The sequence below is a fragment of the Oryctolagus cuniculus genome, chromosome 6, assembly GCF_964237555.1.
Source record: "Oryctolagus cuniculus chromosome 6, mOryCun1.1, whole genome shotgun sequence".
Taxonomy (NCBI): Eukaryota; Metazoa; Chordata; class Mammalia; order Lagomorpha; family Leporidae; genus Oryctolagus; species Oryctolagus cuniculus.
This window is the reverse complement of record NC_091437.1, coordinates 125056973-125075810: the sequence shown is the minus strand read 5'-3', so window position 1 is coordinate 125075810 and position 18838 is coordinate 125056973. Positions and strand designations below refer to the sequence as shown.

General features: G+C 37.5%; 1 protein-coding gene across 14 annotated transcripts in view; it reads right to left on the bottom strand.

Annotated features, from left to right (window-relative positions):
- The window catches only part of VPS13B (vacuolar protein sorting 13 homolog B), a 778478-nt gene that overhangs the window by 273707 nt on the left and 485933 nt on the right, over window positions 1–18838 (bottom strand). For 13 of the 14 annotated variants that reach the window (XR_011389260.1, XR_011389259.1, XM_051844655.2 and 10 more), the window contains 2 exons: window positions 16532–16658; window positions 9825–9968 (listed from right to left, as the gene is read on the bottom strand). Coding sequence is in view for 12 of the 14 variants with exons in the window: in XM_051844655.2 (XP_051700615.2) it covers window positions 9825–9968; window positions 16532–16658 (271 nt within the window). In the remaining 2 variants the exon portion in view is untranslated. Of the gene's footprint in view, window positions 1–6355; window positions 6446–9824; window positions 9969–16531; window positions 16659–18838 lie in introns of all 14 variants that reach the window. The other variant, XM_051844661.2, reaches the window with a different exon arrangement.

The following is an 18838-nucleotide window of genomic DNA, read 5'->3' as shown; positions in this document are numbered from 1 at the left end:
TTTGCTTGTCTTATTCATATTTAGAAATAAAGAAATAAATAATAAACCTCTTCTGAAACTAAAAATCAACAAACAAATCTAAGATTCTTATTTGGGGGAATAATGGGAATACTGATCTGGATGAGAGTTCAAGAAGAGATGCAAAATGCCAGGAGATGCCAATCTGTGGTCTTCTAATTTAGGATTAGTTAAAGCCTGTAGGCAAACATGTAGAAGAGTCACTGCCCTTTGTCATTCAATTTAGGACAGATGGACAAAAAATGATCTTCACCTCTATCTTACCTTCAATACATCTGCTGAGATATTTCAGCTCAGGCCAATGCAGAATTAGCTCACTATTTGTTCTCCTCTCCTTTCCAAAATGAGCACTTCAGTTCAGGCTCTTGTTATCTGAATTACTATAGGAGTCTGCAGTGTTGGGCCACCATGCCTAATCCACCTGCCACAACTCCAAAAGTGAATCTGATCACCTCATATTTTTATTTTGATTCTTCAATGGCTTACCACTGCAATATGATAAAAAATGTAAAAAGCCTATCATGTGAAAGGTCAATCAAGGCCTTGTAAAACCTCATTTTTCCTTAGCTCATCCTGTAAACATACACCTTTACATCAATGAGGTGAGTGAAGCACCTCAAACAGCACTTCGAAGCAATATATTCTCAAGGAAAGAGAACCTGGTTTCGATATTTACTAGCTATGTGACTTTGTCAAGTTATGGGGCTTTCTTGAGACTCAGTTTCCGTATCTGTGATATCTAAGACACAGCTCCAAAGTCGGAGAGGAACTGTGAGGATTAAAGGAAGTAAGCTGTATAAATCACTTAGACCATTATCTCACACAAAGTGAAATACTTAAAATGTTAGCTGGTATCATATTCTGGGGAGCGACTCAGTAAAAGGCATTCAGGCATTAATGGAAATCACTATTGCCTGTGGGATCTTGTGTCTTCCAGAGTTGTGCTATTGAGTGAGCTTTTCTGATGTATAACTTGTAAATAACAAAATTCACTTTTTAAGAAAGCACTGCTGGATGTGCTTGGACAAATGTACACAGCTGAGTAACCACCATCATTATATATTTCCCTCTCTCCAGTAGACTTTTGTGTCTTTCAAAGGTCCTTTATTGAATGGGCCAATCTTGAATGAGACATGTGCTGAAGTGCAGGAATCTTAGAAAATGCAGAAGGAAGCTCACTGGGCTTAGGCTTTGGTACTTATTTTATAGATCTTTATACTCAGAGAGGATTTTAATTATTTGCTGTGGAAAACCTTTGGTGAAGAGCTAACATTCTAGAAATAAGTGCTCTAAAAATACCATATGTTCTCCCTGATCGGTGACAACTGACTGAACACCAAAAAGGAAACCTGTTGAAGTGAAATGGACACTATGAGAAATGGTGACTTGATCAGCATAGCCCTGACTGTTAATGAACAACTTAATACATTATCCCTCTTAGTAATTTTTTTTGTCTGTTCTACTTAATATGACTGGTTTAATTCTGTAATTATCACACAGTTATTCTTAAGTGTTGAAAATTAACTGATATGTGACCCCTGTTAAACATAAGAGTGGGAATAAGAGAGGGAAGAGATGTACAATTTGGGACATGCTCAAGCTGACTTGCCCCAAATGGTAGAGTTAGAAACATACCAGGGGACTCCAATTCAATCCCATCAAGGTGGCATGTACCAATGCCATCTCACTAGTCCAAGTGATCAATTTCAGTTCACAATTGATCATAATGAAAGGACTAAGAGTCAAAGGGAGCACATAAACAAGTCTAGTACCTGCTAACACTAACAGATAGAATAAATAAAGGGGAGAGTGATCCAACATGGGAAGTGAGATACTCAGCGGACTCATAGAATGGCAGATGTCCTAAATAGCACTCTGGCCTCAGAATCAGCCCTAAAGGCATTCGAATCTGGCTGAAAAGCCCATGAGAGTATTTCAGGCATGGAAAGCCAAGACACTCTGGCAAAAAGATCTCTGGGAGTGAGATCCCAGTGGAAAGAACAGGTCTTCAAAGAAGGAGGTACCTTTCTCTGAAGGGAGGAGAGAACCTCCACTTTGACTATGACCTTGTCTAAACAAGATAAGAGTCGGAGAACTCAGAGGGCTTCCATAGCCTTGGAAACTCATGACTGGAGCATAGGGAGATTACTGATGCCATAGACAGGAGTGTCAATTGGTAAAGTCAACAACAGGAGTCACTGTGCACTTACTCCTCATGTAGGATCTCTGTCCTTAATGTGCTGTACATTGAGATTTAATGCTATAACGAGTACTCAAACAATATATTTCACTTTGTGTTTCTATGGGGGTGCAAACTGTTGAAATCTTTACTTAATGCATACTAAACTGACCTTCTGTAAAAAAAAAAAAAAAAAAAAAGAAATTATCAATTCCCAACTTGACTCTCACTGGGATTAAACATGACAATAGGTCTGATCTGACTGCATCATCATTAAAAAAAATCATCTATTATTTTTCACTTTATGTTTCTGTGTGGGAGCAAACTGTTGAAATCCTTACTTAATGTATACTAAGCTGATCTTCTGTATATTAAGATAATCGAAAATGAATCCTGATGTGAATGGAAGGGGAGAGGGAGTGGGAAAGGGGAGGGTTGTGGGTGGGAGGGACAGTATGGGGGGGAAGCCATTGTAATCCATAAGTCGTACTTTGGAAATTTATATTCATTAAATAAAAGTTAAAAAAAATGTATGAAATCGCAGATGAGAATTATGTACATTCTCATGATTCTGATGTTAGTATTTCTTAAAAGTTATTTCTTTCATGTATTTATAACCAAATGCTCAGAAACTGTGAGACAGGAAACCAAGTTAATCATGAGTCCTCGACAGTCAGGACAAGGGCTGATCAAGTCATTGCTTCTCATAGTGTCCATTTCACTTCAACAGGTTTCCTTTTAGGTGCTCAGTTAGTTGTCACCAATCAGGGAGAACATATGATATTAGTCCCTTTGGGACTGGTTATTTTACTCAGCATGATGTTTTCCAGATTCCTCCATTTTGTTGCAAATGACTGGATTTCACTTTTTTTTTTTTAACTGCTGTATAGTATTGTATAGAGTACATAGTAATTTCTTTATCTAGTCTTCTGTTGATGGGCATTTAGGTTGATTCCATGTCTTAACTATTGTGAATTGAGCTGCCATAAACATTAATGTGCAGACAGCTCTTTTATTTGCCAATTTAATTTCCTTTGGGTAAATTCCAAGGGAGAGGGATGGCTGGGTTGTATGGTAGGGTTATATTCAGGCTTCTGAGGAATCTCCAAACTGTTTTCCTTAGTGGTTTTACCAGTTTGCATTCCCACCAACAGTGGGTTAGTGTCCCTTTTTCCCCACATCCTCACCAGCATCTGTTGTTGGTAGATTTCTGTATGTAAGCCATTGATTGAACTCTTTAATTAACACACAATTATTTTTAGGTGTTTAAATTTGACTGAAAAGTGATCCCTGTTAAATATAAGAGTGGGAATAAGAGAGGGAGGAAGTGTACAGTTCAGCACATGCTCAATCAGACCTACCCCTAAGGGGAGAGTTAGAAACGTGCCAGGGGATTCCAATTCAATCTCATCAAGGTGGCATGTACCAATGCCACCTCACTAGTCACTAGTTTCAGTTCATAATTGATCACAATGTTAGGATTAAGAGACGACATGACTTGATCAGCTCTTGTCCTCACGGTTGATGTACAGTGTAATACTTTATCCATTTTAGTATTTTTTTTTGTTCTAGTACCATTGGTTGAACTCTGTAATTAACACACAATTATTCTTAGGTGTTTAAATTTTAACTGAAAAGTGATCCCTGTTAGGAATTTGGAAAACATTATGTTGAGTGAAATAAGCCAATCCCAATTGGACAAATACCACTTGTTCTCCTTGATAGGTGACACCTAACTGAGCACCAAAAAGGAAACCTGTTAAAGTGAAATGAACACTATGAGAAATGGTGACTTGATCAGCCCTCACCCTGACTGTTGATGAGCAGCTTAATATGTTATCCCTCTTAGTATTTTTTTTGTTTGTTCTACTTAATACTTTTGGTTGAATACTGTAATCAATACACAATTCTTCTTAAGTGCTGAAACTTAACTGAAAAGTGTTTGCTGTTAAATATGAGTGGGAATAAGAGGGGGAAGAGATGTGCAATTCGGGACATGCTCAAGCTGACTTACCTCAAACAGTAGAGTTAGAAACATACCAGGGGATTCGAATTCAATCCCATCAAGGTGGCATGTACCAATGCCATCTCACTAGTCCCAGTGATCAATTTCTGTTCACAATTGATCGTAATGATAGGACTAAGAACCAAAGGGATCACATAAACAAGAATAGTGTCTGCAAATACTAGCTGATAGAATCAAAAAGGGAGAGAATGATCCAACATGGGAAGTGAGATACACAGCAGACCCATAGAATGGCGAATGTCCTAACAGCACTCTGGCCTCATAATCAGCCCTTAAGGCATGCGGATCCGGCTGAAATGCCCATGAGAGTATTTCAGGCATGGAAAGCCAAGACACTCTGGGGAAAAAAAAAACCTAAATGAAAGATCTCCGCGAGTGAGATCCCAGTGGAAAGAATGGGTCATCAAAGAAGGAGGTACCTTTCTCTGAAAGGAGGAGAGAACTTCCACTTTGACCATGGCCTTGTCTAAATATGATCAGAGTCAGTGAACTCAGGGGGCTTCCATAGCCTTGGCAGCTCATGACAAGAGCCTAGGGTGATTACTGATGCCATAAACAAGAGTGTCAATTTGTTAAGTCAACAAAAGGAGTCACTGTGCACTTACTCCTCATGTAGGATCTTTGTCCTTAGTGTGCTGTACATTGAGATTTAATGCTATAACTAGTACTCAAACAGTATTTTTCACTTTATGTTTGTGTGTGGGAGCAAACTGTTGAAATCTTAATGTATGCTAAACTGATCTTCTGTATATAAAGAGAATCGAAAATGAATCTTGATGTGAATGGAAGGGGAGAGGGAGTGGATAAGGGGAGGTTTGTGGGTTGGAGGGACGTTATGAGGGGGAAGCCATTGTAATCCATAAGCTGTACTTTGGAAATTTATATTCATTAAATAAAAGTTAAAAAAAAAGGATTAAGAGATGAAAGGATCACATAAACAAGACTAGTGTCTGCTAATACTAACTGATATAATTAAAAAGGAGACAATGATCCAACATGGGAAGTGGGATACATAGCAGACTCATAATATGGCAAATGCCCTAAACAGCACTCTGGCCTCAGAATCAGCCCTTAAGGCATTTGGATCCAGCTAAAAAGCCCATGAGAGTATTTCAGGCATGGAAAGCCAACACACTCTGGCAAAAAATGACCTAAATGAAAGATCTCTGTGAGTGAGATCCCAGCAGAAAGAATGGGCCATCAAAGAAGGAGGTACCCTTCTCTGAAGGGAGGAGATAACTTCTATTTTGACTATGGCCTTGTCTAAATAAGATCAGAGTTTGTGAATTCTAGAGGCTTCCATAGCCTTGGCAACTCATGACAAGAGCCTTGGGTGACTACTGACGTCATAAATAAGAATGTCAATTGTTAAATCAACAACAGGAGTCACTGTGCACTTATTCCCCATGTAGGATCTCAGTCCTTAATGTGTTGTACTATGTGAATTAACAGTATAACTAGTATTCAAATAGTACTTTATACTTTGTATTTCTGTGTGGGTGCAAATTACTGAAATCTTTACTTAGTTTATACTAAATTGATCTTCTGTATATAAAGATTTTTAAAAATGAATCTTGATGTGAATCGGATGCGAGAGGGAGCGGGAGATGGGTTGGTTGCGGGTGGGAGGGAGGTTATGGGGGGAAAAAGCCACTATAATTCAAAAGCTGCACTTTGAAAATTTATATTTATTAAATAAAAGTTAAAAAAAGGAAAAAAAATGAGTCCTCAGTTACTCTGAACAGCTAGTTCACAACAGTTTTACTCAAAAGGGACAATAATGAACTAGTCACAACCTACTTTCCTACAGCTTTCCTCCTTATATGCAAGTACTTTTGTGGGTCACAACAACATAAAAAGACAGCATTGGAAATTAGGGAAAAACAAATGAGAAAGGCATAATTACTGAAAAGAGCGAATTCAGTTTCAGAGAAAACATTTAACCAAACATGAAGTAGGAAGAAATATCAAATCCAGAAGAGTAGATGGGAGGTGACTAAAGAGGGATGAGGGCAGACAGTAGCCTTCAGAGGCCAGGGGCTGACTGAAGAGGACAGGTAGCAGGAGAAGGGCATTTCGACCTCTCCTACCAGTTAGACTATAACATTTTTAAAAATGTAACCTTATCTTACCTCGGAGCTGAATGCAGCAGTTTATGTAATTTATTCTTTAAATAGTTGTAGAGAAGCCAAATACAATAAATTATAGTAAAAAGTCTGCGTCTGGGGAAAGAGAAATGTCACTTTGGGCACAAATATCTGTTACTTCCTAAATACTGAAGAAACATGGCATCATATGGTATATTTTATGATGTGATAAAGTGAATTGTTTCACAAGTGAGATCTGCCTTAAAAACATAATCCTTAGCTATCAAAAAGAGTGTACAAACAGGCACCATGCATGTATGGGACAGGTTAACAAATGAGTCTGTACTGGGAATTAAAGAGAAAGAAAAGGAAGTGCCCAAAACAAAGTGGTTAAGTGGAGGAGGAGGAGGAGGAAGGAGAGAAGGCATAGGAAGAGATGCTCAATTAATATTGTAAGCTGTGTTGATTCTCCTTCAGGACATGTAGTGTGTGGATCAAAGTACTCCCACATCAAATCTTCAATAATGTGGTTCTATTTTTTGCTCTGAAAAACATGGTTTATATTTTGCTACATAAGTTTATTTACTTTAAAACTGATCTGAAAATGAGCATGTGTTACTCTTTACATATACTACCTCTGGAAGGAGGCTTAATATGATAATTACTTGCTATTCAGGACTAGCAATAATTACTATAGTCAAACATAACCCAGGACAATCGTTTTTTTTTTAAGATTTTCTTTATTTATTTATTTGACAGGTAGAGCTACAGACAGTGAGAGAGAGAGAAACAAAGAAAGATCTTCCTTCCGTTGGTTCACTCCTCAAATGGCCGCAACGGCCAGAACTGCTCTGATCTGAAGCCAGGAGCTTCTTCCTGGTCTCCCATGCAGGGCCCAAGCACTTTGGCCAACTTCTACTGCCTTCCCAGGCCACGGCAGAGAGCTGGACTGGAAGAGGAGCAACCAGGACTAGAACCGGTACACACATGGGATGCCGGTGCTGCAGGTGGAGGATTAACCTACTGTGCTATGGTGCTGGCCCAACCCAGGACAATCTTAACCTTCTCACTGTTCTATGTGGCTCATTTGAAAAGTATGTTCATTGTTTAAAAAATAATTATAGGTTAAGTTGCCCCCTGCGACCTCTTCATCATGTACTGGAGTGCTGGTTTGAGTTTCAGCTACTCTGCTTTCAATCCAGCTTGCTGTTAATGCTCCCAGGAAAGCAGTGGATGATGGTCCAAGTACTTGGACCTCTATCACACAATGTAGGAGACCCTGATGAATTTCAAGGTTCCTGGCTTTTGCCTGGCTCAGCCCAGGCCATTGAAGCCATTTGGAGAGTAAAGAGTAAAACAATGAATGAAGATCTTTTTCTGTCTCTCCTTCTCTCTGCATCACTCTGCTTTTCAAATAAATAAATTAAATCTATAAAAGGTGGATATTCTAGGAGTATAAAATCATGGAGTAATAATGCTGAGAGGGAACAGTGAAAATCAAAGAACACAAATAGAAGCCTCTTGGTCCAGTATCCTCATCCCATCTACAGCACATTTTTCAGAGTAAAAACATGAAAAAATTTTTGCTCAATATGGGATGCCATTTGCCTAAACCATCAGCTGGTCCTTTTATTATCCAGAAATGGTTCCCTGAAGCTGTAAAGTTAACAGTTTCATTACATCTTAGCTATCCACTTAATTAAAATTGATATTAAATACTGTCTCTAGCAATAATCCTTAGATTGCACTATTGTTTTCACTTCTATTTCCAAAGAAAAGTTCATTTTTTCTTCCAATTGACTATAGTATAGATTTTTCCACTAATAAGAATTAGCTTATCACATTCTTGAAGGATTTTTTAAAATTAATCTTTCAAGTGAAACCTTAGCCAAGGTTGTCTGAAAATATTAAAAGGTAATACACTACATATACATGATATCTTCTTATTAAACTATGTGTTTTTTACATATCTATAACTACTGCATCAATATAGTGTCAAATCATGAGGTTAGGACAGTCATGACAGTGGTCTACAATTCACAAAGTCCCTAATGAATGGGACTCTTATTTTTAACCCATCATTCTTATGAAATAGAAGTCATTAACAATGTCAGTATACACATTTTTAACAAATATATATCTTTTCCTCTACTTTCCCAATAACTCAAAATTTTTCCATTTTTTAAATTAAAACAGATTAGTAATCTGTGAGATTTCTGTTATTAGATTTGTAAAATCAGCACAAATAATAGAGGAATAATTCTTTTCCAATCTAGGATACTTTATGAACTCCATTGACAATGCATGGAGAAATATTTTTCAATGTTTGTCTTTCATGTCATATAATTAGATTTTTATGGATTATCTAAATGCATATTTAAAAAGCGATTATTTTTAGGAATCCAGTTTTATGTCCCTTTTAATAAAGACACAGAATAAATAGAAATCACATATAGTAAAAGATGATCAAGCTAGAGCTACTTCCTTATAAAGTTACAAGCTTTATCATAATTAAATAAATTTTTTAAAAATAAAGAAGACAGAATGAGGTAGCAAACATAATAGAAAAGAGCACTGACTCAAACACTCCCAATTCAAATTTAAGATGGATCACCTTTTGTTACGTGTATACGATGATTTCTGGCAGTCCACCTGCGCAAGAGCCTCACCTACAACACAGGTGTAATGCTCACCTCTACCTCACAGGGTAATTATAACCCGCTTGAATACACGTGAGTTAATGTCCCATAAAAAGGCCTGGTCACACTGCCTGGCATCAATTGGCTTTCACTGAATACCTATCACTTCCCTTGTGCATAATTTATGGCAAAAATAAAAGTTACACTTTCCATACATAGCTTTTTCATCCACGTTTTTACAAAAGAGTGATTTTAAGTACAGATATGATGAGAGAAAGTGTGAAAACAAAATGCAAAAAACAAAAAAATGTATGTGGAGAGCACCTAATAAATGGCCTTCTTTGTTTCATGCTGAGAGACTTTGTGGTTACAAGACAAGCTTCTGGTGAACACGGGATCAAAATTAAAACTCTAGGCAGGCATTCAACTTTTAGGATTGTGTCCATTTTCCAATGACCATGGGAAACAAATGTTTTACAAGCTGCTTCTTGAAGATATTCCCATCGTATTTTTATGAAGTTCACTTTCAAAAGAGACCTATTCCTGCAATGCATCTGAGTAAATAAAAGTTCCACCAGGCTTCTTGCACTGTATTTTAGAAATTTCAGCAGGGTAATAAAATAATGTTTTTAACAGATTTTGCTGAGGTCAGGCCACAGCAATTTTGCAAAACCAAATGACAAATAAGAGGAACAGAGACTAAGCAAGTTTCAAAAATAAAGAACATCAATCTAAAATGACTTACAACCTTATTTTGAATAAAGTTAAACACAGAATAATGAGCAACAAGCATTTATTCTAATTATAGTTTTCTTACTGTGAATGTAAAGTTGGCACAACTGTACAAAACCTAATCAAAATCAGGTAACAGTTACCTCTGTGGTCTTGTTTGATGGTTCCAGCCCAGTCATATTTGCTACTATTAACTGATGTAAGAGTTGAACTTGAGCCACATTTAGGAAGAAGTCCAGATTTGTGGTTATATTCACTTCCAAGGAATGGCCACACACTAAAATCTCCTGAAGCGGGAGAAAAAAAAACTTTGAATATAGATAAAAAAAAAATGACAGCCTTCAGATGGTACTCTGTAATTCTTAATTATATGATTGTCACTTTGATGAACTCTCAGAATGTTAATAATAGCACAGCAACCAGACAAAATTTATTGGATTAATTCAATATATATTTATAAGGCCCTGATATGTTCCAGGCCTTGTACTAGTCACAGGGCAACTGATTAACAAGAATCATTCACCTTTCCATATCCATTTGGCTTTTTCTTACCTCAAAAACTATTTTTGTTTCAATATGCAAGCAATGATGTAATTCTCTGGCAAAACCTTTTCCTTAATTCAAATCAACAAATATTAATTGAGCATCTGCTAAGTACCAGGCACCTCAGTAGAGTTTTAGAGATATCACAAAGAGTAAGGGTGGACTTGAAGGGTAACAAGCCTTTGAGAAGGTTATCATCTGCTGGAGCAGAGAGATGCAGAGACAACCGAGGGAAGGCAATCACAATCACAAATGCTATGGTATGCATATTCTCCAAAGGATACACTTCAAATGATTTCTAAAAAAATAGAGTACTGAGGCCAAAGATAACTAAATGAATTAATTTCACTTTTTCTTCATCCTACTAAGATCTTGGCAGGATTAGGTAGATGTCCACTACAAAACTGGTGCTGTACTGCATAACTGAGTCACGTGAACATTTATCATTGGGGAAAAATACCATTCAGAGAAGGAAAACAAGAGAAAAGATAATCCAGAAGCTTTACTTAAGAAGCAGAAATCCTGCCTCTTGTCATGAAGTATACATGGACAATGTTCAAATATCTGGAAACTTTCAACAGGCCTTCCCATTATTAGTGTCATCTAAAGTAATGAATCTAGGGAGACTATGGCTAGTCCAAATACAGACTAGACAGCTTAGAGCAGCTGTTAATGAAGCTATCAAAAGAGCATGACTGAAATTCTCTTTTTTGGTTAGATAGCCTTTCCTTCAACAAGTTTCCTGTATTCACTCACTGTAGTTGAAATTCTTATTTTATTCCTCAAGTAATGATAAAAAGAAAACAAAGCACACCAATTCAGAATACTTTCTTTTTTTTTAAGTCACTGTAGCAATTCTCAAGGGGATGAAATCTGTACTAAAAATAGTTCTATTAGTATACACATCCTGTGAAAACTAGCAAACGACTAATCCTGTATTAATAGGCTAAATAGCATGAAAGCAACTGATAGAATCAGCAGATAATTCCATAAAACCATGAAAAATTTCCAGTTTTATTCCTCTTAATAATTTTTATCTCTTTTGTTCAATTTGATCCTTAAAACAATCTGGAAGGCAACTAGGTATATGAGGCAACTAAGGAATGCATACAGCAAGATATGAACAAAGACTTAAGTGAATGCTGAAGATGACAGTCCTTCGTATGAAGCTCAGAGTTCACCAAAACTAGATTTTCTGATCTTAAGCTTCATGCTTCTTTCACCTGGGAATAGGGAATTCTAGTAATGCCTTCCAGCTAGAAGATAATTTAATTAAGATGGGGATAGTATTTCTGTTAACAATGCATGTTATTAGTCTTGCTTTTGAATTTTAAGTTGACAAGCATTTGGGGACCCAAATAAAGGGTATTTTTAGGGAAAAAAGTTATAATACTTCAAAGTGATTGTATTTCCTTTCTTTCACTGAAATTTATTTTTCATCCGAATGTAATATTAATTCAAAGAGAACAGATTCAATGTAGTTCATGGAATATAACAATATTCCCTTCTACCACACCCTTCCCTCTCTCCCTCCCTTTCCTTACTCTCATTCTTTTTTCTCTGATTCTCTCCTTTCTTTCCCTTTTAGTTTTTGAGGGAACATATTTCTAATTAACATTATAGTCCAGGGCATAGTGCTCCACTAAATAGAGATCAACAGGCAAAGGGTAAAAAGATCCTAGTTAAATGGTAATATGCAAGGGTTATAAACAATAATCAAATGGAAAGATGACCATCACTTCACCCATATGAAGTAAATTTTAAAATAATCACAGGTCACTAAAACTATATAAGTATAACATTCTTAATCGCTGGTTTGACAACAACATAAAAACAGTTTGATAAAAATATATGTGCAGCAATACTGATAATACACGTTTATTTCTTTTCCATTTTAATTTAATATAAGGGAGAACATGTAGTCTTATCTGTGTCCGGCTTATTTCATTCAATACGATGTACTCCGGTTGCATTCATTTTGATGTAAATGGTAGAATGTCATCATTTTTTTTTTACAGCTGAATAATAATCCCTCATGTATATTCCACATTTTCTTTATCCATTCATCTAATGATGGACATGTTGGTTGATTCCCTATTTTGGTTATTGTGAGCAGCGCTATTATAAACATGGTGGTGCAAGTATCTCTTTTATATACTGTTTTCATGTCTTTTGGGTGCATACCCAGTAGTGAGGATTGCTGGATCACAAGGTAAGTCTATTTCTAGTTTTTTAAGAAATTGCCATACAGTTTTTCATAATGGCTGTACTGATTTACATCCCCATCAACAGTGTGTAAGTATTTCCCTTTCTCTACATCCTAGCCAGCATTCCTCTCTGAGTTTTGGTTAATAGCCATTCTGATGGGGTTGAGGTATTATCTGATTGTGGTTTTGATTTGCATTTCCCTAATGCCAGTGATGTTGAGCATTTTTTCATATAATTTTTGGCCTTTTGTACTTCTTTTGAGAACTGTCAATTGAGTTCCTTTGCCAGTTTCTTAACTGGACTGGTTGTCTTTTGTTGTTGAATTTTCTGAGTTGCTGATACATTGTAGATATTAGTCGTTTGTTGGATAGGTAGTTCACATTTTTCCCATTCTGTTGGATGTCTCTGTTCACTGTATTGATCAATTCCTTTGCTGAGCAGAAGCTCTGAGTTTGCTATAATCCCATCTGGTTAGTTTTACTTTTGCTGCAGGTCTTATCCAAGGAGTCAACACCCCACCAATGTCCTGGAGTGTTTTCACTGTATTTTCTCCCAGCAACTTCATAGTCTCAGGTCTTAAATTAGGGCTTTGATTCATTTTGAGTTTAATTTTGTATATGGTGAGAGGTATGGATCTAATTTCATTTATATATATATCTATATATAATCTCTCTATATATATCTCCAATTGTGCCAGCACCAATGTATGCATATTTCATTTTTATCACCCAAATGTACATAGGAAATAGAAGAAATTCTAAAACGTGATTCCAATGTGTGAATTTATATTTTCACAACAGTATTAGTATGAAAAAAAGAATATTTCGGGGCTTTCACATATTCTAAACCAACTGTGTTATTTCTGAGTAACTGTAAGGTGAAAGTAGATTTACTTAATCTTTATATACCTTTTGTGGATATAAAGAAGCCTGGCCTAACCCAATTCTTCATTTATAAACATCATATATATACAAAAATATTGTTTTTTAAAAATTCAGAGAAGGAATGTACAATGGAGTTACATCCTGCTAAATCTATCATAGCTGATAATTATGTAACACATTAAATCCACTGAACATCACAGCTTAGCAACATAATCCATGAAAATGGATTTTTTTCCGCTTCCTGACACCATAGTTTACTGAGAACTGTGACTTCCTCTGCTGCCCTGCATCTTGAAAGAATATTGTTCCTCGCATCACTAGCCAGCGAGAAGATCAAAATTTGAAGTACAGTTTTTGTTGAAAGGGTACTGCTTTTGTACCAACAAAAAGTCAAAAAATTATAAAATCTGGGGATGATGTTGTGGCACAGCAGGTTAAAGCTCTGTGTGAAATGTTGGCATCCATTTCAGGGCGCCAGTTCTAGTCCCAGCAGCTCTACCTCCAGTCCAGTTCCTTGCTAATGCACCTGGCAAAGCAGCCGAGGATGGCCTAAGTACAAGGGGCCCTGGTGCCATCGTGGGAAACCTAGATGGAGTTTTGGGTTCCTGGCCTCAGCCTGGCCCAGGCCTGGCTGTCGCAGGCAGTTGGTAAGTGAACCAGCAGTTCAAAGAGCTCTTTCCCTCTCTGTCACTCTGCCTTTCAAATAAAGAAAATAAACCTTAAAAAAAATTTTTTTGTAAAGTCCAACCATTGTAAATTGGGAATTATCTGTATTTAATCCATACATATTTCTCCATTCATTCATTTTTTTTCAAAAATTGCCTTGGGCCTGATGATGCGGCGTAGCAGGTTAAGCTTCCACCTTTGGGGCAGGCATACCATATGGGTGCCAGTTCAAGTCCTAACTGCTCCACTTCCAAGCCAGCAACCTGCTAATGTGCCTGGAAAGGCAGTGGAAGATGGCTCAAGTGCTTGGGCCCCTGCACCCACTTGGGAGACCCAGAAGAAACTCCTGGCTCCTGGCTTCAGATCGGCCTAGCTCTAGCCATTGCAGGCATTTGGGGAGTTAACCAGTGGATGGAAGACCTTTCTCTTTCTCTCTCTCTCTCTCACCCTGCCTTTCAAATAAATAAATAAATAATTTTTTTTTTTAAAGAGTTACACAGAGAGATAAGGAGAGGCAAAGAAAGAGAGAGAGAGGTCTTCCATCCACTGGTTCACTCCCCAACTGACCACAACGACTGGAGCTGTGCCGATCCGAAGCCAGGACCCAGGAGCTTCCTCCGGGCCTCCCATGTGGGTACAGGGGCCCAAGGACTTGGGCCATCCTCCACTGCTTTCCAGGCCATAGCAGAGAGCTGAATCAGAAGAGGAGCAGCCGGGACTAGAACCGGCGCCCATATGGGATGTCGGTTCTTCAGGCCAGGGCTTTAATCTGCTGAGCCACAACATTGGCCCCCAATAAATAAATCTTTACAAAATGATTGCTTTTTAAGTTTTTTAAAAATTTATTTTCAAAGGCAGAGTGACAGAAAGAGCTACTGGTTCACTTCTCAAATGCCCAGAACAGCCAGCGATGAACCAGCCTGAATGCTGAACTCAATCTGGGTCTTGCACGTGTGTGGCAGGGACCTAATCACTTGAACTGTCATTTGCTACCACCCAAAGTGTGCATTAGGAGGAAGCAGGAATTGGGATTGAAGCTAGGACTTGAACCCAGACACACTGATATGACATGCAAGTATACCAAACAATGTTTTCACCACTGCAAAAAACACCCATCTAATACCAAATTTTTCCTAACTTTTCATAACTGCCTATAATTCTATGAAACATTTATAATGTATTTAGGATATATTTACATGCAGAAATTTTCTTTTGAGCTATGATGAATCACATTATTATTACATTTCTATTCTACACATGAAGGTAGATCATGGTGATCAGGATTGAAATCTTGATTCACTAACTAACATTGGTCAAATTACTTAATCTGGGGGCCAGCACCATGGCTCACTTGGTTAATCCTCTGCCTGTGGTGCTGGCATCCCATATGGGCACTGGGTTCTAGTCCCGGTTGCTTCTCTTCCAGTCCAGCTCTCTGCTGTGGCCCAGGAAGGCAGTGGAGGATGGCCCAAGTACTTGGGCCCCTGCACCCACATGGGAGACCAGGAAGAAGCACCTGGCTCCTGGCTTCAGATCGGCACAGTTCTGGCGTAGTGGTCATTTTGGGGATGAACCAACAGAAGGAAGACCTTTCTCTCTGTCTCTCTCTCTTACTGCCTATAACTCTACTTGATAAATTTTTTTAAAAAAATTAAAAAAAAATTACTTAATCTGTTTTGACCTCACTTTCTTCAGTTAGAAAATATACGGATTTGGGGCAGGTGTTTGGTCTAGTGGTTTAGACACCCCAGATGTCCATGGCGCCGGAGTGCCTAGGTTTGATTCCATTCCTGACTTGGGCTCCTGACTCCAGCTTCCTATTAATATGGAATACAGGAGACAATGGTAATGGCTAAAGTAGTTGAGTCCCTGCTACCAATTTGGGAAACCTGGATTGAGTTCCCAGATAATGACTTCAGCTCCCTGTCCAGGCAGGCACCTGAAGAATAAATCGCTGATGAGAGTTCTCTCTCTCTGTCTCACCAATAATTAAACAAACAAACAGACAAATAAATAAAATCTCTCTCACATGTGTGTGTGTATGTGTGTGTGCAAAGACTAAATAGGGTCATCCATGTAGAACTCTACATTTGTAAAGACTAAATAAGGTCATTCATGCAGAACTCTACAAAGGGTAATCTGTGGAAGACCATTTATCTGTCTCACTGTTATTGTCATTTCCATTAGAAAGATGCTGTAGAAGTTAGGAACACAGAGGTCAAAGCCAGTCTAGCAGGGTTCATACCTTTTCCTTCCACTTACTTTTTTTGAAAAATTTACAATCTGGTTAGCCCCTCTAGATCTCACTCTCATCCTGAAAATGGGGATAGTAGCTAACAGCATTATTCTAAAGATTAAATGAAATATTACATGGAAAGGAACAGCTGAGTAGTACTAGAAAGTGCTCAAGAAATATTAGCAATGACAGCAGTTCTTAAGGTTAATCAGCTGATTTGGTATCCTGTGGGCTGATACTGGAAAATCTCTAATATACAAAGAGAAGTTGTTCCATTATCTAGAATAAAACGCAATCTACAATATGTTCTTACCTCAGTATGCAAATTTTCAGGAGAAATTATTTTGGTGAAAGTGATGGCAGGTGCTCCAGTTATCCGGACAGAAAAATCTGTCAAAATGGGGGTAAGAATTGCTCTCCTTTCTTGATGTCGCCGTATGCTAAAAGATAAAGCATAAATTAACCATTTTATTTCATTTTTTTAAGATTTACTTACTTGAAAGGCAAAGCTGAGAAAGAGAATGAGATTATCTCCCATCCGCTGGTTCACTCTCCAAATGGCTGCAATAGCTGGGGCTGGGCCAGGCTGAAGCCAAGAGCTTCTTTCAGGGTCTCCCACATGGGTGCAGGGGTCCAACTACTCAGGCCATCCTTACTGCTTTCCCCAGTGCATTAGCAGGGAACTGGATCAAAAGTGGAGCAGCTGGGACTTGAACCATTGTCCATATGGGATGGTTTCACAGGCAGTGGCTTAACCTGCTATGCCACAAAGCTGTCCCTTAGACATTTCATTTTGAAGGATAGTTTTCTTTAGGTTGTAGGTAAGTTAAAGAATTACATCATTATTTTGAGAGTGCCTATTTGTCTATGCTATAGTTTCTTAAATCTAGTTCCATAAGATTTATGAAAGATAAAATTCTCTATTTTTTAAAAAAGATTTTTTAAAAAATTTAACTCAAAGATAAAATTACAAAGAGCGAGGGAGACACAGAGAGCAACAGGGACATTTTCCACCTGCTGTTTCATACCCCAAATGGCTACAATGGTTGGGGCTGGCCCAGGTCAATATCAAGAGCCCAGAACTCCATCTGAGTCTCCCACATGGGTGGCAGGTGCCCAAACATTTGGGACATTTTCTGTTGCTTTCCCAAGCATATTAGCAGGGAGCTGTATCTGAAGTGGAGCAGCTAGGACCTGAACTGGTACTATAATATGGGATGCTGGCATTGCAGGCAGCAGCTTAGCCTCTTGCGCCACAATGCCAGCCTCCCTTTTTTCCTGTTTTTAATTCTTTTTATTCTTGCAAATAGTTTCTTACCTCTTTTGTTACTACCAAAAACCTTATGAGTTTTGTAAGAATTTTTCAGTTTCTATTTTTAATATTTGTGACCTTCCATTTAACAAAAGCCATTGTTTCAGGTTTTCTGAGCATACCTTGTAAATTAAGTTCTAAGAACCATCTGAGTTCATGGATTATCACTACCTTTAGAGTCAAATGGCTTTGAAGTCTGACACTGATTGCTTCCTCAAAACAACGTTGTAGGTGATGGAAAGACCAGCATTGGTTCCATATTACCTAAGGAAATGAAGTTCAGGGACTGGCTAAGACCATCCAATGGAAACACAATTTTCAGAATTCTACCTGGAGAATAAGGTGATACCAGAATGCCTTTTGGCTTATTGTAATTCTTCTTTGGGCATTATTTTCTTTCACAAATTATGTAATCATTCAAAATGACTTGATATTCAAAATGCTAATAATTTCAAAAAAAGGACTGTACACATGGTAGAAGATCAAATTGGAAAACACAACTGAGAAACCAAAGCTTTTGCTGATAACAGATCTTCAAGTCTACCATCAATATTCTTAGTTTTATTTTATGAAAATATATTTTTATTAGAAGCAATACCTCAAATTTTCCTTCAAACTATTAATTTAATATTCCTTATAAATATGCCCTTATTATTCCCTTCTGTAACAAAATGATAAAGTTGAAATCAGAAAATTGGCTCAAGTTACCTCATGAAAAAGCCTAGATAAAACTCAGTCCTTCTACATCCTTTTTGATCAGCATAGTCTAGAGACTACTAACCTTTTTTGTTAAACTTGAAATGGGCAGAGCTTTATATGCTGTCTGCCAAAAAAGCAAATTGGATCATCTGTTTCTGTGATACATAAGTATTGGATTTCAAGAAAGTCAATTTTAAAGAATTAAGAGATCGGGTGAGGAGAGAGTAACAGGAAGAAGTGTTAAAATCTGTGAATACAGAGGAAGGTTTGCAATCCAGAGAGACACCATAATTATAGTCTAATAGCTCAAATTCCATAAAAATGACCAATGTGAGAAATATGTAACATTTGATGTGTTTTCCTAGGGAGTGCTAAAATATATGATGTGTTAAAACCACCTTAAAATGGAAAAGACAACAGGAAATCAAATAAGAACAAACAGCAACTAAAAGCACTGATGTAAAAGAAGTACTCGTCCATATTAACATTTTTTTTCATGATGTGGTGGATTAAATCAGTGGCACAAAGTATCAAAGACCTGGCCTTAGAATAAAATGGAAATTTAAATAAGTCAATAGTTGCATAAAACTATAAATTTTCTGATATACA